At 49.7% G+C, this 23,389-nt stretch overlaps 1 protein-coding gene across 1 annotated transcript in view; it reads left to right on the plus strand.

Moving 5' to 3' along the window:
* Nucleotides 1-1,367: 1,367 nt before the first annotated feature.
* Nucleotides 1,368-23,389, plus strand: part of LOC129714156 (MAP/microtubule affinity-regulating kinase 4-like) — a 28,178-nt gene continuing 6,156 nt past the window's right edge. Inside the window, 1 exon segment of the mRNA XM_055663654.1 lies at nt 1,368-1,858. Coding sequence (XP_055519629.1) covers nt 1,808-1,858 — 51 coding nt within the window. The 5' untranslated portion in view covers nt 1,368-1,807.

Raw genomic sequence — 23,389 nt, forward strand, 5'->3', positions numbered from 1 at the left:
CCACACACAGTTTAAGGGGGAAATCTTTTAGGACCGAGATGAGGAAAACATTTTTTTTCACACACAGAGAGTGGTGAATCTGTGGAATTCTCTGCCACGGAAGGTAGTTGAGGCCACACAGTTCATTGGCTATATTTAAGAGGGAGTTAGATGTGGCCCTTGTGGCTAAAGGGATCAGGGGGTATGGAGAGAAGGCAGGTACAGGATACTGAGTTGGATGATCAGCCATGATCATATTGAATGGCGAATGGTGCAGGCTCGAAGGGGCGAATGGCCTCTACTCCTGCACCTAATTTCTATGTTTCTAAGGTTACACAAAAAAGCTGGAGAAACTCAGCGGGTGCAGCAGCATCTATGGAGCGAAGGAAATAGGCAACGTTTCGGGCCGAAACCCTTCTTCAGACAGATATTCTATGATTGAATGGCAGAGTAGACTTGAAGGGCCGAATGGCCTAATTTTGCTTCTAGCACTTCTGCCCTTATGGCCATGGGTTAGGGAGAGGGTAAAGAGGTCAGGGTGCATTGGGGTTAATGTAGAACAGCTGAGTTTAGAGGGAAAATACTTTATAGACAGTGACCTTTAAGACCATAACCTTGAAGTCAAAATCCATGTCAAAAATCAGCCACGGATTGGACTACAACGCCCAGGGTGCACCGCGTTTTCCGCCAAAGGGGTGGAGCTTACCCGGGCGCGAAGCACCCTGGGACTTGTAGTTCAATCCGGCCACACTAACCACACCTTAAAAACAGAACTCTTAATTCTGGACAATAAGCTTGAAATAAAAAGCTTTCTAGAGGAAACCTCATCCCTCCAGCTCGACCCAAAGATGCACTCGCTCCCCCCAAACCCACCCACTGGCCACAACAGGGCGTAGACTTTATATTGTACAAAAAAAAAACACACCATTAACTTTTCAGTGGAATGGAATATATGTAACATTTTCGAACACATTTAAAATGTGTTTTAATTTAATTTTTCTCCCTCCTCCCTCTACTGTTTGGATTTCCTAACCTTTTTTTTTTCTCTCCCCTTGGGAAAATACAAGAAAAGTATTTAATTGTGAACCTGTAATGTAAATCCTCCCCTTTTCTAATGCAGTTTAACGTGATTTCCTCTTTTCTCTTTGCCTGTGTGTGTGTGTGTGAGTGTGTGTGTGGGGGATTTTTTTTTAATAACCCTCGGGTATGTTCCTTTAATTCCACTGGCAGCCTTGGATCCGACGCGTTTCCTGCGCTTTCGAGCCGGGAGGGTCTATTTTTTTTTCCTTCAATGCAGCCTCTCTCTCTCTGAACCCAAGCCTTTTCCTCCACAATGGAGATTCCACGACTGTCGTGTCTCCCTGTTGTCCTGCAAGCCTGAGGGGGGTGGGGGGTGGGTGAGAGAGGGTGAGAGAAGAGGGTAAAATAAGAGGGGAGAGAGGAGAGCCAGTTGTACCATTGTAAAAGCGAATCCCCATCCAGGGGGGAAGTTATGTTGATGCCATTGGATTGCACTAGGAAATGAATTTTACTGGCTCGATTCTCTCGCTTGGATACGATTGATGCAGAAAAAACAGCGATTGTATCCCGACTAACTCCCTCTGTTGCTTCAATTTCATTCATCTCGCTGCTGTGGTGGGGAAAAATGCATTGAAGGGGGAAAAAATAGGAAGGTTTCTACACAGAGTGAGACAGGGACAGAGAGGGGGAGAGGACATTTAACAGGGTGAGGCTTGGCTTGGCGAGAGACCCACTCAGCCTCTCGTGAATTTCGGTCGAATGACTATTGATGTCGAAGGGTTTTTTTTCGTGAACGACAGAAGCAAGGATGTCTTCCAGGCTGGCCATCCCCTCTCCAAATGAACGCAGTCTCGATCATGTGAGTATATTAGGTTAAGGGGGGGAGGAGAGACATATTCTGGAGAGGGGAGAGGAGAAGGGGGGAGAGGGGGGAGAGAGAGGAGGGGAAGATGAGGGAAGAGGGGTGGGGGGGAGAGGAAGGGGGGAGAAGAGGGGGGGGAGAAGAGAGGTGGGGGAGGGGGGGAGAGAGGAGAAGGGGGGGGAGGAGAGGGGGAAGGGGGGAGGGGGGGGGGGAGAGGGGGGGGGGGGAGAGGGGGGGGGAGGGAGGGGGGGGGGAGAGGGGAGAGAGAGGGAAGGGGGGAGAGGGAGAGGGGAGAGGGGGGGGGGGGAGGAGGAGAGGGGGGGGGGGAGAGAAGGGGGGGGGTGAGGAGGGAAGGGGGGGAGAGAGGAGAAGGGAAGGGGGGGGGGAAGGGGAAGAGGGAAGGGGAGAGAGAGGAGAAAGGGGGGAGAAGGAAAGGGGAGAGGAAAGGGGAGAAGGAAGGGGAGGGGGGGGGGGGGGGGGAGAAGGGAAGGGGGGGGGGGTTAGAGAGAGGTGAGGAGAGGAGGGAGGGGAAACACAGTTACTGCATGGCGGACCGACGTCGCTTGTTACATGAGACATGTCTGCATATATAGTGTGTGTGTGTGTGTCTTGACACATGCTGTTTCCATCTATGTATTTAGTGATCTCTCCCTCTTACGCCAGTTTACAACTATCACTGATATACCTTAATAGATTTGGAAATAATTGCACACAATCATTTACAAGATTCACGATACCTGCCTTAATTTATTTATGAAATTTTCATCCCATATTCTTGCATATTTGATTGCAAATAAACAAGAATATGTCTACCTGATTGTAAATAGATGCAGGTTATATATAATTACCTTGTATTTTATACCAGTGGTGTAATTGTGTTGAATAGTGTACAGGTTAGGTTTTAACCAGAACAATATACTGTCTACAGATATCTACATTCTACATGTGTGGTGTACATCTATGGTCATTAGATTTCATTAGATTTGAGCATTCTATGTAGAATTATTGTGCATTCCCTTTATTAAGATTTAATGTAGGTATATGTTTGACATGGCCTTAATAATTAAACACCCTACCGTATTATGTTTAGATATGGTATGGTTTTTATATATTTGTGTACAGTTTTGACATTTATTTGTCATTTATTTTGTATACAACTTGGTACGTATCAAGTATTTTGATAGATTTGTTGTATTTTAATCCTGAAAATGCATATACCATAGTTACATTATTCAAGATTTATTCCGTAGCTTTTAAGTAATGTATCTTAAAGCATTTAGTTATACTAAATATATTTACATACAACTAACATGCCATAAATATTGCCATTTAAGAGGGAGTTAGATGTGGCCCTTGTGGCTAAGGGGATCAGGGGGTATGGAGAGAAGGCAGGTACGGGATACTGAGTTGGATGATCAGCCATGATCATATTGAATGGCGGTGCAGGCTCGAAGGGCCGAATGGCCTCTACTCCTGCACCTAATTTCTATTTCTATGTTTCTAAATACATTATACAAGGTGAAAATGCAGTGCTAATATTATACATGTATGGAAGGAACTGCAGATGCTGGTTTACACCGAAGATTGAGACAAAATGCTGGAGTAACTCAGCGGGACAGGCAGCATCTCTGGAGAGAAGGAACGGGTCGAGAGATACCAGTCTGAGTAAGGGTCTCGACCCGAAACGTCACCCATTCCTTCTCTCCAGAGATGCTGCCTGTCCCGCTGAGTTACTCCAGCTTTTTGTGTGTGTATACCAATATTATACACGGCTTTTGATGAATTGTAGATATATCGCATATCTTGTATGTCTTAGGTTTGTGGGCTGGATTTTCAGAAAAATACTTTGGGTCAAATCCCATGATTCTGTCCATTTGTTTTTCATCAAAGATGCCAAGCGATTGCTTTTGTTGGACGTTCTGGGTTGGGTGGTGTCCTCTCTACAATTATGAGGCCCCCCACCAAACTCGCCTGTTCCATTGAGGGAATGAAAGGGGAGTCCATTAGTGAAAGCAGCAGAATTAGGCCATTTGGCCCATCTACTCCGCCCGCCATTCAATCATGGCTGATCTATCTCTCCCTCCTAACCCCATCCACCTCCTGCCTTCTGACACCCATACTAATCAACAATCAATAATCTCTGCCCTAAAAATGTCCATTGACATGGGAGGGTGCAGGGGTGTTGAGGTCTGTGACCTGGCCCTTGTGATATCACCGACCACTTTGTGTTTAAGAAGGAACTGCAGATGCTGGAAAATCGAAGGTAGACAAAAATGCTGGAGTAACTCAGCGGGTGCAGCAGCATCTATGGAGCGAAGGAAATAGGCAACGTTTCGGGCCGAAACCCTTCTGGGTTTCGGCCCGAAACGTTGCCTATTTCCAGAAGGGTTTCGGCCTGAAACGTTGCCTATTTCCTTCGCTCCATAGATGCTGCTGCACCATAACTCAGTGGGTCAGGCAGCACCTGTGGAGAACATGGATAGGTGACGTTTCACAGAGTGCTGGAGTAACTCAGCGGGTCAGGCAGCATCTGTGGAGAACATGGATAGGTGACGTTTCACAGAGTGCTGGAGTAACTCAGCGGGTCAGGCAGCATCTGTGGAGAACATGGATAGGTGAACAGAGTGCTGGAGTAACTCAGCGGGTGCAGCAGCATCTGTGGAGCTAAGGAAATAGGTAACGTTTCGAGCCGGAAATAGGTAACGTTTCGAGCCGAAACCCTTCCGGGTTTCGGCCCGAAACGTTGCCTATTTCCAGAAGGGTTGTATTTGGTGCTTGATGGGGCATCTCAGTTGCCACGGTCGAGATGGGCCAAATGGCCTTTTTCCATGCACGGTGATTCTATGAATTCTTCATGTACAGACTTTTCTGCTTCTTGCATGTGGCGTGCACAGCCTAAAGTTGTCGGACGCCAGGTTGATTGCATTCGTCGAATTAGCTGCAATCTCCCCACCCCACATACAAAATGATTCACTTGGACTACTAATAGAGCAGGAGTGGACTTCTCGTCCGGCACCCAAGTCAAGTCAAGTTTATTTGTCACATACACATACGAGATGTGCAGTGAAATGAAAGTGGCAATGCTCGCGGAACAACAAAACAACCAAACAAATTATAAACAAAATCATAACACACATATTATTTTACATAATAAATAATAGAAGGAAAAACGTTCTGTAGACCCTTGAACCTTTTCTACATCTGACTGAGATCGTGACTGATCTGGCCCTGGGCAGCGATTAGACTTGAGTATACCGAGGTACAGTGAAAAGCTTTTTGTTGCGCGCTAACCAGTCAGCGGAAAGACAATACATGATTACAATCGAGCCGTCCACAGTGTACAGATACAGGATGAAGGGAATCACGTTTAGTGCAAGGTAAAGTCTGATCAAAGATTATCTGAAGGTCTCCACTCAGGTTGGTGGAGGTCAGGACTGCTTGCTAGCTGATGTCGATGGTCCCGTTGAATTCCCAATTAGATCCCAGCAGTCCTCGACTCCCTTACAGACACAAACTCCCATCTCCACGCCCGCTCAAAGTTCACAAAACTCGGAGAGAAATCCCCCATCGTATCCTTTAGACGGGGATTTCTTTATCTGAAGTTCTGGCCCCAGTTCCTTAGCGTGGAAGAAATAAACAGCCACCCTCTCAAAGACATCAGGGATCAGACTTCTCACAATAAACCCGCCTCTTGTTAAAAGGGGAAGTACAATGGGATCTGGGGGCCCTTGTACATCAGTCTATGAAAGTAAGCATGCAGGTACAGCAGGCAGTGAAGAAAGCGAATGGCATGTTGGCCTTTATAACAAGAGGAATCGAATATAGGAGCAAGGAGGTCCTTCTGCAGTTGTACAGGGCCCTAGTGAGACCACACCTGGAGTATTGTGTACAGTTTTAGCCTGTTGGCCTTCATAGCAAGAGGAGTTGAGTACAGGAGCAAAGAGGTCCTTCTGCAGTTGTACAGGGCCCTGGTGAGACCACACCTGGAGTATTGTGTGCAGTTTTGGTCCCCTAATTTGAGGAAGGACATTCTTGCTATTGAGGGAGCCCAGCGTAGGTTCACCAGGTTAATTCCCAGGATGGCGGGACTGTCATACGCTGAGAAAATGGAGCAGCTGTGGGCTTGTACACTCTGGAGTTTAGAAGGATGAGAGAGCATCTCATTGAAACATATATGAGATTGTTAAGGGTTTGGACATGCTAGAGGCAGGAAACATGTTCCCGATGTTGGGGGAGCCCAGAACCAGGGGCCACACACAGTGTAAGAATAAGGAGGGGTAAGCCATTTAGAACGGAGACGAGGAAACACTTTTTCTCACAGAGAGTGGTGTGAGTCTGTGGAATTCTCTGCCTCAGAGGGCGGTGGAGGCAGGTTCTCTGGATGCTTTCAAGAGAGAGCTAGATAGGGCTCTTAAAAATAGCGGAGTCAGGGGATATGGGGAGAAGGCAGGAACGGGGTACTGATTGGGGATGATCAGCCATGATCACATTGAATGGCGGTGAATGGTCTACTCCTGCACCTATTGTCTATTGTTGAAACCAAAGAACTTGGAGAAAACTCGGGACTTCCCCAACATCGGGAACAATATTCCTGCATCTAGCCTGTCCAACCCCTTAAGAATTTTGTAAGTTTCTATAAGATCCCCCCTCTCAATCTTCTAAATTCTAGCGAGTACAAGCCGAGTCTGTCCAGTCTTTTTTCACATGAAAGTCCTGACATCCCAAGACTTTGCCTTCCATCACAGTGAGGATGAGATTCACTGTGGTGGATGTTTGTGTAACTTGTGTTAAGTGTGTGTCTTGGTTCGTTCAAACCAAATTTCGTTTGAACGTGAGGTTCATATGACAAATAAATGGTATTGTAATGAATAGGTGGGGTACACTCCTTCTTGTGTGAGGTGTGCACAGCCTAAAGTTGTTGGTCAACTTGTTCTGTTTGATCTTGTTAGCGCACGTTGGGATGATCGCATTAGTCGGAACAGGGCGGACCATGTGTAAGTTGCAATCTCCCACCCAAGTGTTTAAGAAGGAACTGTAGATGCTGGAGAATCGAAGGTAGACAAAAGTGCTGGAGAAACTCAGCGGGTGCAGCAGCATCTACGGAGCGAAGGAAATAGGCAGCATTTCAGGCCGAAACCCAAAGGAAATAGGCAACGTTTCGGGCCGAAACCCAAAGGAAATAGGCAACGTTTCGGGCCGAAACCCAAAGGAAATAGGCAACGTTTCGGGCCGAAACCCTTCTGGGTTTCGGCCCGAAACGTTGCCTATTTCCTTCGCTCCATAGATGCTGCTGCACCCGCTGAGTTTCTCCAGCAGTTTTGTCTACCTTCTATAGGGCCTCCCACCCCAGTATTGCCACGGAGGGCCGAAGGGCCTGTTTCTATGCTGTACAACTTAGCTATGTTTCATAGCAAAAGGATTTGAGTATAGGAGCAGGGAGGTTCTACTGTAGTTGTACAGGGTCTTGGTGAGACCACACCTGGAGTATTGCGTACAATTTTGGTCTAAAAATCTGAGGAAAGACATTCTTGCCGTAGAGGGAATACAGAGAAGGTTCACCAGACTGATTCCTGGGATGGCAGGACTTTCATATGAAGAAAGACTGGATAGACTCGGCTTGTACCCGCTAGAATTTAGAAGATTGAGGGGGGATCTTATAGAAACTAACAAAATTCTTAAGGGGTTGGACAGGCTAGATGCAGGAAGATTGTTCCCGATGTTGGGGAAGTCCAGAACAAGGGGTCACACAGTTTAAGGATAAGGGGGAAATCTTTTAGGACTGAGATGAGAACATCGTTTTTTACACAGAGAGTGGTGAATCTGTGGAATTCTCTGCCGCAGAGGGTAGTTGAGGCCACACAGTTCATTGGCTATATTTAAAGAGGGAGTTAGATGTGGCCCTTGTGGCTAAGGGGATCAGGGGGTATGGAGAGAAGGCAGGTATGGGATACTGAGTTGGATGATCAGCCATGATCATATTGAATGGCGGTGCAGGCTCGAAGGGCCGAATGGCCTCTACTCCTGACCTATTGTATATGTTTCTATGCACTGTGTAGCTAATCTAGGATCGTGCTTGTGTACGGTGGCATTTCACCTATTGTCTATGTTTCTAGGTTAATTGGCTTGGTGTAAATGTAGATTGTTCCAAGTGCGTGTGCGTGTTAGTGTGTGTGTGCGTGTGATGTGTGTGTTAGTGTGTGTGTGTGTGCGTGTTAGTGTGTGTGTGCGTGTGATAGTGTGTGTGATAGTGTGTGTGTGGGGATCGCTAGTCAGCGCGGACTCGATGGGCCGATGGGCCTGTTTCCGCGCTGTATCTGTAAACTAAACTAAACTGTTTCGACTCCATCGCTCTCCCGAGGTCAGGCATCGCCTCTGGGCGCTGGCACCGAGACGTGGCTCGAGGTCAACGTTCTCCAGCTTCTCCTCACATAGCAATGGGTCGCTGGGGCAGAGGGGTTTACGGGAGAGGGCACAGGAACATCGTAGAGAGCGGAGGGGGAACATCGTAGGGGAATGGAGAGGGAAGGACCAGTGAGAGAGGGGGGGGGGGGGGAGAGGAGAGGGGGGGGGGAGAGGGGTGGGGGGGGGGGAGAGAGGGGGGGGAGGAGGGTGGGGGGGGAGAGAGAGGTGGGGAGGGGAGAGAGGGAGGAGAGAGGGGGGGAGAGAGGGGGGAGGGGGGGGGGGAGAGAGGGAGGGGGTGGGGGGGAGAGAGGGGGGGGTGGGGGAGAGAGGGGGGGGGAGAGGGGGAGGGGAGGAGAGGAGAGGGGGGGGGGGAGGAGAGAGGGGGGGGGGGGGGGGAGAGGGGGGGAGGGGGGGGGGGGGGGGGAGGGAGGGGGGGGGGGAGGGGAGGGGGAGGGAGGGAGGGAGAGAGAGAGAGGGGGAGAGAGAGAGGGAGGGGGGAGGGAGGGGGGGGGGGAGACATAAATATCACGTCCTCTCATGCTGTTGGGTGATTGCCATGCCAGTTCAGACACAAGGGCATCAAGGAGGTGAGCACACTACACGCTGAACAGCAACTCAGTAGCCAGGCTCAAGATAAGCATGGCTTACTTTCAAAAACACATCTTGAAACAAATGCAGACAAACAGTTCATCGAGGAGCCATTTATAACAGTCGCGGAGTCAGGGGATATGGAGAGAAGGCAGGAACGGGGTACTGATTGGGGATGATCAGCCGTGATCACATTGAATGGCGGTGCAGGCTCGAAGGGCCGAATGGCCTCTACTCCTGCACCTATTTTCTATGTTTAGTTTGGAGATACAGCACGAAAACAGGCCCTTCGGCCCACCGAGACCGTGCCCACCAGCGATCCCCGCACACTAACACTATCCCACACACACACACACACACACACACACACACACACACACACACACACACACACACACACTGGGGGACAATTTACAATATTTATCAAAGCCAAATTAACCTACAAACCTGCACGTATTTGGAGTGTGGGAGGAAACCGGAGCACCCGGAGAAAACCCACGCAGGTCACGGGGAGAACGTGCAAACTCCGTACAGACAGCACCCGTGGTTAGGATGGAACCCGGGTCTCTGGCGCTGTGGGGCAGCAGCTCTACCCGCTGCACCACTGGGCCAAAACCTTGCGTTTGGCAACTCAAGACATAATTAGGTTACGCAGCATAGAAAGAGGCCTTTCGGCCCACCGTGGCAATACTGGGGTGGGAGGCGCTATAGAAGGTAGACACAAAATGCTGGAGAAACTCAGCGGGTGCAGCAGCATAGAAACATAGAAAATAGGTGCAGGAGTAGAGGCCATTCGGCCCTTCGAGCCTGCACCGCCATTCAATATGATCATGGCATAAATATAGCCAATGAACTGTGTGGCCTCAACTACCTTCTGTGGCAGAGAATTCCACAGATTCACCACTCCCTGTGAAAAAAAATGTTTTTCTCATCTCGGTCCCAAAAGATTTCCCCCTTATCCTTAAACTGTGTGTGTGACCCCTTGTCCTGGACTTCCCCAACATCGGGAACAATCTTCCTGCATCTAGCCTGTCCAACCCCTGCAATGTCTTTGGAGTGGTGGAGGCCGGTTCTCTGGATGCTTTCAAGAGAGAGGGCTCTTAAAAATAGCAGAGACAGGGGATATGGGGAGAAGGCAGGAACGGGGTACTGATTGGGGATGATCAGCCGTGATCACATTGAATGGTGGTGAATGGTCTACTCCTGCACCTATTGTCTATTGTCTGTTGTCTAAACCGAAGAACTCGGAGAAAACGCACAAACGCACAAACGAGAACGTGCAAACTCCGTATAGACAGCACCCGTAGTCGGGATTGAACCCGGGTCTCTGGCCCTGTGAGGCAGCAGCTATAGCTGATTCCTGGGATGTCAGGACTGTCTTATGAAGAAAGACTGGATAGACTTGGTTTATACTCTCTAGAATTTAGAAGATTGAGAAGGGATCTTATAGAAACTTACAAAATTCTTAAGGGGCTGGACAGGCTAGATGCAGGAAGATTGTTCCCGATGTTGGGGAAGTCCAGGACAAGGGGTCACAGCTTAAGGATAAAGGGGAAATCCTTTAAAACCGAGATGAGAAGAACTTTTTTCACGCAGAGAGTGGTGAATCTCTGGAACTCTCTGCCACAGAGGGTAGTTGAGGCCAGTTCATTGGCTATATTTAAGAGGGAGTTAGATGTGGCCCTTGTGGCTAAGGGGATCAGGGGGTATGGAGAGAAGGCAGGTATGGGATACTGAGTTGGATGATCAGCCATGATCATATTGAATGGCGGTGCAGGCTCGAAGGGCCGAATGGCCTACTCCTACACCTAATTTCTATGTTTCTATACCCACTGCACCACCCTGCTGCCCAGTTTGTTGTAGTGGCCAGTGGGAAGTGCATAGTCTATCAGTGGTGGCAGGCAGGTGTGTGAGGTGTCGGGAGGTGATTCACCTTCTGCAGGATGTAACTTGTTTTAACGTCACAATTAACTCCACATTCTGCCTCATTTCTCACAGCGTAAAGCTGCACTAATCCTGGTCGCTTTGCAACCTCTCCTTGCACAGACGTCAGCTATGACATTGCATCACTCGCTGTCAGTCATGCACGCCTGCATTAGTTTAGTTTAAAGATACAGCGTGGAAACAGGCCCTTTGTCCCCACCACCACACCACCTCCAGGTCCCTCAGACCGGACAACTGACCATCCCGTGCGTGGTCTAGGCGTAAGCTCAGACTGACCGTGCCTTTGCCGTTGCAGATCCTAGACTGTGGAACAACATAGAAACATAGAAGGTTACACAAAAAAGCTGGAGAAACTCAGCGGGTGCAGCAGCATCTATGGAGCGAAGGAGATAGGCAACGTTTCGGGCCGAAACCCTTCTTCAGACTCATAGAAACATAGAAAATAGGTGCAGGAGTAGAGGCCATTCGTCCCTCAGCGGGTGCAGCAGCATCTGTGTTGGATGATCAGCCATGATCATATTGAATGGCGGTGCAGGCTCGAAGGGCCGAATGGCCTACTCCTGCACCTAATTTCTATGTCTCCATCTATGGAGCGAAGGAAATAGGCAACATTTCAGGACGAAACCCTTCTTCAATTGATATAAATTGAGGAAACATAGAAACATAGACAATAGGTGCAGGAGTAAAGGCCATTCGGCCCTTAGAGCCTGCACCATTCGCCATTCAATATGATCATGGCTGATCATCCAACTCAGTATCCCGTACCTGCCTTCTCTCCATACCCCCTGATCCCTTTAGCCACAAGGGCCACATTTAACTCCCTCTTAAATATAGCCAATGAACTGTGTGGCCTCAACTACCTTCTGTGGCAGATAATTCCACAGATTCACCACTCTCTGTGTGTGAAAAATGTTTTTCTCATCATCTCGGTCCTAAAAGATTTCCCCCTTATCCTTAAACTGTGTGTGGCCCCTTGTTCTGGACTTCCCCAACATCGGGAACAATCTTCCTGCATCTAGCCTGTCCAACCCCTTAAGAATTTTGTAAGTTTCTATAAGATCCCCCCTCAATCTTCTAAATTCTAGCGAGTACAAGCCGAGTCTGTCCAGTCTTTCTTCATATGAAAGTCCTGCCATCCCAGGAATCAGTCTGGTGAACCTTCTCTGTACTCCCTCTATGGCAAGAATGTCTTTCCTCAGATTTGGAGACCAAAACTGTACACAATACTCCAGGTGTGGTCTCACCAAGACCCTGTACAACTGCAGTAGAACCTCCCTGCTCCTATACGCAAATCCTTTTGCTATGAAACATAGCTAGGTTGTACAGCATAGAAAGAGGCCCTTCGGCCCACCGTGGCAATACTGGGGTGGGAGGCCCTATAGAAGGTAGACAAAACTGCTGGAGAAACTCAGCGGGTGCAGCAGCATCTATGGATAGAAGGAAATAGGCAACGTTTCGGGCTCCAAAGACGTGCAGGTTTGTTGGTCAATTGGCTTCAGTAAAAAAATGGTAAATTGTACCTAGTGTGTGTGTGTGTGTAGGATAGTGTTAATGTAGGTACGGACTCGGTGGGCCGAAGGGCCTGTTTCTGTGCCGTATCTCCAAGGTCTAAACACTAGGTTAAGACGCAGAGGAGTCATTTATTTTAAAATAGGCTTACAAATTCAAAATGCAATCCCGATCTTTCAAGTCAACAGTTCAAGGCAGACACAAGACGCTGGAGTAACTCAGCGGGACAGGCAGCATCTCTGGAGAGAAGAAATGGGTGACATTTCAGGTCAAACCCCCTTCTTTAGACCCAAAATGCCCTCCCATTCCTTCTCTCCACAGATGCTGCCTGACCCGCTGAGTTACTCCAGCACTCTGTGAAATGTCACCTATCCATGTTCCCCAGAGATGCTGCCTGACCCGCTGAGTTACTCCAGCACTCTGTGAAACGTCACCTATCCATGTTCTCCACAGATGCTGCCTGACCCGCTGAGTTATGGTGCAGCAGCATCTATGGAGCTAAGGAAATAGGCAACGTTTCGGGCCGAAACCCTTCTGGAAATAGGCAACGTTTCGGGCCGAAACCCGGAAGGGTTTCTGCCCGAAACGTTGCCTATTTCCTTAGCTCCATAGATGCTGCTGCACCCACTGAGTTACTCCAGCACTCTGTGAAACGTCACCTATCCATGTTCTCCACAGATGCTGCCTGACCTGCTGAGTTACTCCAGCACTCTGTGTCTGTCTTCGATTTAAACCAGCATCTGCAGTTCCCATCTCAAGTTGTGTTCTTCCGTGACTTCATATCAGTCCGTCATTCGCGGTTGATGAGGTTGGTCGGGTTTTGAGGCAGGTTTAGTCTAATCTGTGCGCAGTTGTGGGACTGCCCGAGGCCACACACCTTTTCTATGGAGTTGTGGTAACACCTATCCCTTTCCTCCACCGCAGCACTTAACCCTGGACTTTAGAGCAGCCGACAACTCCCTTCTATAGAAAATCGTTGCGTTTCTGGCTGAGCAGAGTGCACCTCGCTACTGTTTCAATGGTTTCTTGGCAACAGTGCAGGAGTAACTCAGCGGGTGCAGCAGCATCTATGGAGCTACAGGGAATAGGCAACGTTTCGGGCCGAAACCCTTCAGGGGGTTTCGGCCCGAAACGTTGCCTATTTTCCAGAAGGGTTTCGTGGGTCCAGCATCTGAAACGTTAGCCGTTTCACAGAGTGCCTAACTAGCGGGTGCTCCATCTATGGAGCTGCTGGCACCATTCGGGCTGAAACCCTGGGTTTCAGGCAGAATCGTGGAGAACAGAAGGGTTTCGGCCCAAAAGGTTGCCGTTTCACAGAGATGCTGGCAGTAACTCAGCGGGTCAGGCAGCATCTGTGGAGAACATGGATAGGTGACGTTTCACAGAGTGCTGGAGTAACTCAGCGGGTCAGGCAGCATCTGTGGAGAACATGGATAGGTGACGTTTTGGGCCCCAACCCTGTTTCAGTCTCTGTGTTAATCACAGCACGATATCTGTGTGTCAGATTCAGATTCAATTTTAATTGTCATTGTCAGTGTACAGTACAGAGACAACGAAATGCATTTGTGTCTGAGTTTAGTTTATTATCACATGTACCAAAGAACAGTGAAAAGCATTTTAGTTACGTACAAACCAGTCAGTGGAAAAACTATACACGAGGTGGTGCAGCGGGTAGAGCTGCTGCCTCACAGCGCCAGAGACCCGGGTTCGATCCCGACTGCAGTTGCTGTCTGTGCAGAGTTTGTCCGTTCTCCCTGTGAATTAGTTTTTCTCCAGGTGCTCTGGTTTCCTCCCACACTCCAAAGACGTGCAGGTTTGTAGGTTAATTAGCTTCTGTAAATTGTTACTCCAGCACTGTGTGAAACGTCACCTGTCCATGTTCTCCACAGATGCTGCCTGAAGTTACTCCAGCACTCTGTGACCTATCCATGTTCTCCATAGATGCTGCTGACCCGCTGAGTTACTCCAGCACTCTGTGAAACGTCACCTATCCATGTTCTCCACAGATGTTGCCTGACCCACTGAGTTATGGTGCAGCAGCATCTATGGAGCTAAGGAAATAGGCAACGTTTCGGGCCGAAACCTGGAAATAGGCAACGTTTCGGGCCGAAACCCTTCCGGGTTTCGGCCCGAAACGTTGCCTATTTCCTTAGCTCCACAGATGCTGCCTGACCCGCTGAGTTACTCCAGCACTCTGTGAAACGTCACCTATCCATGTTCTCCACAGATGCTGCCTGACCCACTGAGTTACTCCAGCACTCTATGTCCATTTTTAAACAAAACCCTGGTCCATTCTCCAATCCATTCAACAAATATTCTGCTTTTGTGCATCAAAGTGAGTGTTCGTACATCCGTCGATGAGAACTTGCCAGAGAGATTCGGGTGGGATTGCCAGAGTTTGGGGCTATTCTGGTCCTTGATCAGTTCATTTTAGTTTAGAGATACAGCGCGGAAACTGGCCCTTCGGCCCACCGAGTCTGCACCGACCAGCGATCACTATCCTACACACACTAGGGACAATTTACACTTCTACAAGCCAATTATTATCCTACAAATCCGCCCGTCTTTGGAGTGTGGGGAGGAATGTAGAACTCCCGGAGAAAACCCACGCAGGTCACGGGGAGAACGTGCAAACTCCGTACAGACAGCGCCCGTAGTCGGGATCGAACCTGGGTCTCTGGCGCTGTGAGGCAGCAGCTCTACCCGCTGCACCACCCTGCCACCCTCTCTATTTACAGAATTGTTCTTGGCCTTTGTGGAATTCTTTGCCACAGAAGACTGGAGGCCAAATCAGTGGATATTTTTAAGGCGGACAGAGAGAGAGAGAGAGAGATAGATTCTGAATTAGTACGGGTGTCAGAGGTTATGGGGAGAAGGCAGGAGAATGGGGTTAGGAGGGAGAGATGGGCCGAAAGGCCTAATTCTACTAGCACTTCTGATTTAAACCATGCCTATGCCAGTAGCCATTTTGTTGTCATTTATCTTTCAATGTATTTCTCAGTCAAGTCAGGTAGAAATCGTGTCTCATTTGCTCTATGACTCACACTCAAAAAAAAAAAAACCTCGCTGCTTTTTATTGCGTTATTCTATTAATATACAGTTTGTTGCTTCACAGCCTGTAACCTATTGCAGTGTGAGTGAGTGAGTGGGATCTCAGAGTGGTATTTAAATCCAACATTTCTCCTCTCCGAAGATAGACACAGAGTGCTGGAGTAACTCAGCGGGTCAGGCAGCATCTGTGGAGAACATGGATAGGTGACGTTTCACAGAGTGCTGGAGTAACTCAGCGGGTGCAGCAGCATCTATGGAGCTAAGGAAATAGGCAACGTTTCGGGCCGAAACCCGGAAGGGTTTCGGCCCGAAACGTTGCCTATTTCCAGAAGGGTTTCAGCCCGAAACGTTGCCTATTTCCTTAGCTCCATAGATGCTGCTGCACCATAACTCAGTGGGTCAGGCAGCATCTGTGGAGAAAATGGATAGGTGACGTTTCACAGAGTGCTGGAGTAACTCAGCGGGTCAGGCAGCATCTGTGGAGAACATGGATAGGTGACGTTTCACAGAGTGCTGGAGTAACTCAGCGGGTCAGCAGCATCTATGGGGAGCGACATGGAAATAGGCAACGTTTCACAGAGTGCTGGAGTTTCAGCGGGTGAACCCATCTGTGGAGAACATGGATTGACGTATCACAGAATGCTGGAAAACAGCGGGTCAGAAACATAGGACAATAGGTGACAGGAGTAGTTTAGAGCCAGCGCAGGCCCCACGGTCGAGCCTGGGAGGAAACCTGCAGGGAAGATCCATTCGCCATTCAATATGATCAGACAGCTGATCATCCAACTCGGTATCCGCTGTGTACCTGCCTTCTCTCCATACCCCCTGATCCCTTTAGCCACAAGGGCCAAGTACAGAGCCACGGCCTCCCATAGCGAAAATAGCCAATGAAAAATGTGAGGGATACACAAAAAAAAATGCTGGAGAAACTCAGCGGGTGCAGCAGCTTCTGGAGGCAGAGGAAATTCCAACGTTTAGATTCACCACCCTCTCAATGATGTAAAATGAGGAAAAAGAAAATAGGTTTTCTCATCCATTCAGTCCTAAAAGATTGCCCGCTTATCAATATGATCATGGCTGATCTGTGTGTCCGCCTTCCTCTCCATCCCCCCCTGGACTTCCCCAACATCGGGAACAATCTTCCTGCATCTAGCCTGTCCAACCCCTTAAGAATTTTGCAGCTCCATAGATGCTGCTGCACCTGCTGAGTTTCTCCAGCTTTTTTGTGTAACCTTCGATTCTCCAGCATCTGCAGTTCCCTCTTAAACCCTTAAGAATTTTGTAAGTTTCTATAAGATCCCCCCTCAATCTTCTAAATTCTAGCAAGTACAAGCCGAGTCTATCCAGTCTTTCTTCATATGGAAGTCCTGACATCCCAGGAATCAGTCTGGTGGAGTTGGCATTGTTGCCAAAGATCGCATGACTGAGACTCAATTAGACGGTTGTATAAATATTTGAATTGATAGTCGGGAGGATAAGTGGTGAGCAACTGTTGGCGTGTGGAATATGATCGTCCATGTTTGTGGACAGCAGGGGGATGATCAGAGGCCCCAGAGGTGAAGCTGTGTGTATTCACCAAGGGGCAGAGGGTGCATTTGCCCAGGAGATCAGGTGGGACCTCTGTAGTGTCAGCTTTCAGAGGAGCTGATTGGCAATAGAAACATAGAAACATAGAAATTAGGTGCAGGAGTAGGCCATTCGGCCCTTCGAGCCTGCACCGCTATTCAATATGATCATGGCTGATCATCCAACTCAGTATCCCGTACCTGCCTTCTCTCCATACCCCCTGATCCCCTTTAGCCACAAGGGCCACATCTAACTCCCTCTTAAATATAGCCAATGAACTGTGGCCTCGACTACCCTCTGTGGCAGAGAATTCCAGAGATTCACCACTCTCTGTGTGAAAAAAGTTCTTCTCATCTCGGTTTTAAAGGATTTCCCTCTTATCCTTAAGCTGTGACCCCTTGTCCTGGACTTCCCCAACATCGGGAACAATCTTCCTGCATCTAGCCTGTCCAACCCCTTAAGAATTTTGTAAGTTTCTATAAGATCCCCCCTCAATCTCCTAAATTCTAGAGAGTAATCTGAAATCCTCTGAGATCTTCGGCCCAGAGAGAGAAACTATCGAAGATAGACTCAAAATGCTGGAGTAACTCAGCGGGACGGGGAGCATCTCTGGAGAGAAGGAACGGGTGACGTTTCGGGTCGAGACCCTTCCTCAGACTGTTGAAGAAGTAATTCTTGTTCCTGTGCCAGGGAACGGGTCCGTGCTTGCAAATCTTCCGCCGTGACTGTAGACTTTAGCGATACAGCGCGGAAACTGGCGATCACCTCGTACACCAGCGCTATCGGTACACCGCGCCGACCAGCGATCACCCCGCACACCAGCGCTATCGATACACCGCGCTGACCATCGATCACCTCGCACACCAGCGCTATCGGTACACCGCGCCGACCAGCGATCACCGCACACCAGCGCTATCGGTACACCGCGCCGACCATCGATCACCTCGCACACCAATGCTATCGGTACACCGCGTACATCGCGCCGACCAGCGATCCCAGTACACCAGCGCTATCGATATACCGCGTACATCGCGCCGACCATCAATCACCGTACACCAGCGCTATCGATACATCGCATACACCGCCCCGACCAGCGATCCCCGCACACCAGCGCTATCGGTACACCGCGCCGACCAGCGATCCCCGTACACCAGCGCTATCGGTACACCGCGCCGACCAGCGATCACCGTACACCAGCGCTATCGATACACCGCGCCGACCATCGATCCCCGTACACCCCACGCTATCAGTACAATTAATCTACCGCGCCGACTAGCGATCACCTCGTACACCAGCGCTATCGTACACCAGAGACCGCGCCGACCATCGATCCCCGCACACCACCTGCGCTATCGGTACACAGCGCCGACTAGCGATCACCGTACACCAGCGCTATCGGTACACCGCGCCGACCATCGATCACCTCGTACACCAGCGCTATCGATCAGATACCGCGCCGACCATCCCTTAGCCACATACTACTCCTCTTAAATATAACAATGAACTGTACACCAGCGCTATCGATACACCGCGAAAACCAGCAATCCCCGCACACCAGCGTTATCGATACACCGCGCCGACCAGCGATCACCGTACACCCGCGCTATCGGTACACCGCGCCGACCAGCGATCACCGTACACCAGCGCTATCGGTACACCGCGCCGACCAGCGATCACCGTACACCAGCGCTATCGGTACACCGCGCCGACCAGCGATCACCGTACACCAGCGCTATCGGTACACCGCGCCGACTAGCGATCCCCTCATACACCAGCGCTATCGATATACTGCGTACACCGCGCCGACCAGCGGTCCCCTCGTACACCAATTCTATCCCACACACACTAGGGACGATTTACAGTTTCACCCCCAATTAATCCACAAACCTGTACGTCTTTGGAGCGTGGGCGGAAACAGGTGAAAACGCACGTTAAGCTGTGACCCCTTGTCCTGGACTTCCCTAACATCGGGAACAATCTTCCTGCATCTAGCCTATCCAACCCCTTAAGAATTTTGTAAGTTTCTATAAGATCCCCTCTCAATCTCCTAAATTCTAGAGAGTATAAACCAAGTCTATCCAGTCTTTCTTCATAAGACAGTCCTGACATCCCAGGAATCAGTCTGGTGAACCATCTCTGCACTCCCTCTATGGCAATAATGTCCTTCCTCAGATTTGGAGACCAAAACTGTACGCAATACTCCAGGTGTGGTCTCACCAAGACCCTGTACAACTGCAGTAGAACCTCCCTGCTCCTATACTCAAATCCTTTTGCAATGAAAGCCAACATACCATTCGCTTTCTTTACTGCCTGCTGCACCTGCATGCCTACCTTCAATGACTGGTGTACCATGACACCCAGGTCTCGCTGCATCTCCCCCTTTCCCAATCGGCCACCATTTAGATAATAGTCTGCTTTCCCGTTTTTGCCACCAAAATGGATAACCTCACATTTATCCACATTTATCCACTATTATACAGGTAGATAGTAGTTCAGCACTGCCCTCTGGTTGTGGTAGGATGGTTCAGTTGCCTGATAACAGCTGGGAAGAAACTGTCCCTGAATCTGGAGGTGTGCGTTTGTTTTCACACTTCTGTACCTCTTGCCCGATGGGAGAGGGGAGAAGAGGGAGTGGCCGGGGTGTGACTGGTCCTTGATGATGCTGCTGGCCTTGCCGAGGCAGCGTGAGGTGTAGATGGAGGCGATGGAAGGGAGGTTGGTTTGTGCGATGGTCTGGGCTGCAACTGTGGATGGAGCTGTTCCCCAACCGAGCTGTGATGCATCCGGATAAAACGCCCCTCGTATCCGTGACCCTAGTTTCTTATAGCAACCTCCAGGCACAAACGCCCGGGTCAAATTCCCGGAACAAAACTATACGCGATCGAATTTCACTCCAGAAAGAAACATTGATTTCCAATGGTTGACTCAAAAGCCAATGCCATTTGTGGTCTCTGGGCAATTTCACAGACACATCGGTCTGGGTTAATCAATAACACATGTAGTGAGGTACAGGGGAAAGCTTTTGCACGTTGTCCAAACAGGTCAGACATACTGTACATCAATACAGTCAGGTCAAACTCCAGTCCAACAGGTGGAGCAAAGGGGAAGATACAGAGTGCAGGATATAGTCTCAGCATTGTAGTGCATCAGTTCCACAGACAAAGTCCAATGTCCGCAATGGGGTAGAGGTGAATCGGACAGTACCCCAGCTTGTGGAAGGGCCGTTCAGAAGCCTGATAACAGAGGGGAAGAAGCTGTTCCTGAGTCTGGTGGTGCGAGCTTTCAAGCTTCTGTACCTTCTGCCGGACGGGAGCGGGGAGGAAGGAATGGAATGACCGGGACAAGTCTGGATGGTGTCGGGCTTTCCCGAGGACAGCGTGAAGTGTATGTTGGCTGCTTTCCCGAGGCTGCGTGATGGGAGTGGGCCACATCTAGAATGGTGGGGATGGTGGGGGTGTGATGGTGGGCTGGGGGGGTGTGGTGTGTGTGGGACTGGGCTATCTACAATGGTGGGGAGTGTGGTGTGTGTGTGGGACTGGGCTACATCTACAATGGTGGGGAGTGTGGTGTGTGTGGGGGACGGGGATATATCTACAATGGTGGGGAGTGTGGTGTGTGTGTGGGGCTCGGCTACAACTACAATGGTGGGGAGTGCGGTGTGTGTGATGGACTGGGCTACATCTACAATGGTGGGGAGTGTGGTGTGTGTGACACTGGGCCATCTATAGTATGGTGGTGAGTGTTGTGTGTGTTGGACTGGGCTACATCTACAATGGTGGGGAGTGTGGTGTGTGTGGGACTGGGCTACATCTACAATGGTGGGGAGTGTGGTGTGTGTGGGACTGGGCTACATCTACAATGGTGGGGAGTGTGGTGTGTGTGGGACTGGGCTACATCTACAATGGTGGGGAGTGTGGTGTGTGGGCTGGTGGGGACTGGGCTACATCTACAATGGTGGGGAGTGTGGTGTGTGTGGGACTGGGCAACATCTACAACTCTATTATTTATTGTGCTCTAGGGTAGAGCTGTGATCTGACTTGCCACTGTGACTTGTATCGTGATACAAGGAACTGCAGATGCTGGTTTACAAAAGAAAAGACACAAAGTGCTGGAGGAACCCAGCAGAGTACAGGCAGCATCTCTGGAGAGAAGGAATCGAGACCTCTGAAACGTCACCCATTCCTTCTCTCCAGAGATGCTGCCTGTCCCGCTGAGTTACTCCAGCATTTTGTGCCTGTCTTCGGGTTAAACCAGCATCTGCAGTTCCTTCATGCCTGATGGATCTTATAGAAACTTACAAAATTCTTAAGGGGTTGGACAGGCTAGATGCAGGAAGATTGTTCCCGATGTTGGGGAAGTCCAGAACAAGGGGTCACACAGTTTAAGGATACGGGGGGAAATCTTTTAGGACTGAGATGAGATGAGAAAAACATTTTTTTTCACACACAGAGAGTGGTGAATCTGTGGAATTCTCTGCCACAGAAGATAGTTGAGGCCACACAGTTCATTGGCTATATTTAAGAGGGAGTTAGGTGTGGCCCTTGTGGCTAAAGGGATCAGGGGGTATGGAGAGAAGGCAGGGATGGGATACTGAGTTGGATGATCAGCCATGATCATATTGAATGGCGAATGGTGCAGGCTCGAAGGGCCGAATGGCCTCTACTCCTGCACCTATTGTCTATGTTTCTATGTTTCTATGCACACATTGTCTCTGACCTTTGCTTCATCTTGAGTTGGCATGCTGCCTGCTTGCAGAGTGCCTGGAGTCTGCCTCTACTTCACACAAGGACAGGCCCCTGTCTCAGCAGTGAGGCCCAGCATTGTTCCCTGTCCAACTCTGCCCTTTAATTAAGCCTCACATCCTCCAGCAGACAGGCGGGAATCTTCCACAGGGCTGGGGATGGGCTGACTGGTGTGGCCTTGAAGATTCTCCTGCCTTGCCTAAATCAACTGAGGATCTATACACTGTTTGCCTTGAACACTGAGCAAGTCCACATATATATACATAGACACACATATACAGCATCTCTGTAGGGAAGGAATGGGTGACGTTTCAGGTCGAGACCCTTCTTCAGACTGATGTGTGTGTATATATATATATATATAGAGGGACTTGTACCCTGTACATGGCAAATGGTTTATTATATAAACGGTTTATTATAGAGGAGAGAAACACAGAGATACACTGTCCCCTCTGGCAATTCTATATATAATTGTGTGTGTGTGTGTGTGTGTGTGTGTGTGTGTGTGTATATGTTTGTGTATATATATGTGTGTGTGTGTGTGTGTATATGTGTGTATGTGTGTGTATGTGTATGTGTGTGTATATATGTGCGTGTGTGTGTATATGTGTGCGTGTGTGTGTATATATGTGTGTGTGTATATGTGTGTGTGTGTATATATATGTGCGTGTGTATATGTGTGTGTGTATATATAGTGTGTGTGTGTATATATATATGTGTGTGTGTACATATATATATGTGTGTGTATATATATGTGTGCGTGTGTGTGTGTGTATATATATGTGTATAGGTATGTGTGTGTGTGTATGTATGTGTATAGGTACGTGTGTATAGGTGTGTGTGTGTATATGTGTGTATATATGTGCGTGTGTGTGTGTGTATGGGTATGTGTTTCTCGACCCGAAACGTCGGCCATTCCTGCTCTCCACAGATGCTGCTGCCTGTCCCGCTGAGTTACTCCAGCATTTTGTTGTTGATCTTTACACATAAACCACATTGACGCCAGCAGAGAGGGCTGGGTTTGAGCGGAGAGACTAGGACGGTGTCTTTGTGTGGCCACTGTCTCACCGTCTGTCCCCCGGGATGGTGGGGGTGGGGAGGGGAAGAGAAGGAAGAGGGAGGGAGGGAGACATCCTTGTTATTGGGCAGTTCAAGAGCAAAATAACCGCAGATAGAAACAGAGAAACACTGTTATACTCTGGCAGTGTCGGTACTGACCTATTTACAGTGTTGTGTGTGTCTGCGCGCTCCCCCCCATACCACCCCCCTTCCCCCCCCTCCCCCCCTCTCCCTCTCCCCCCCCCCTTCTCTCCCCCCCTTTCCCCCCTTCTTCCCTCCCCCCCTTTCTCTCCCCCCTTTCCCCCCCCCCTCTCTCCCCCCCCCTCTCCCCCCCCCCTCTCTCCCCCCCTTCCCCCCCCCCCCCCCCCCCCTCCCCCGCTCTCCTCTTCCCCCCCCCCTCCCCCCCTCCCCCCCCCCCCTCCCCCCTCCCCCCCCCTCCCCCCCCTCCCCCCTCCCCCCTCCCCCCCCACCCCTCCACCCCCTCTCCACCCCTCCACCCCTCCCCCCTCCCCCCCCCCCCCCCCCCCCATCTCCCCCCTCCCCCTTAATTGGGTTCGATTTAAAAATAGTAAATTCACAAGTTATCGGAGTAGAATTAGGCCATTCGGCCTGTCGAGTCTACTCCACCATCCAATCATGCCTGATCTCTGTCTCCAAATCCCAAATT

This window comes from Leucoraja erinacea, chromosome 38 (genome assembly GCF_028641065.1).
Source record: "Leucoraja erinacea ecotype New England chromosome 38, Leri_hhj_1, whole genome shotgun sequence".
Classification (NCBI taxonomy): domain Eukaryota; kingdom Metazoa; phylum Chordata; class Chondrichthyes; order Rajiformes; family Rajidae; genus Leucoraja; species Leucoraja erinaceus.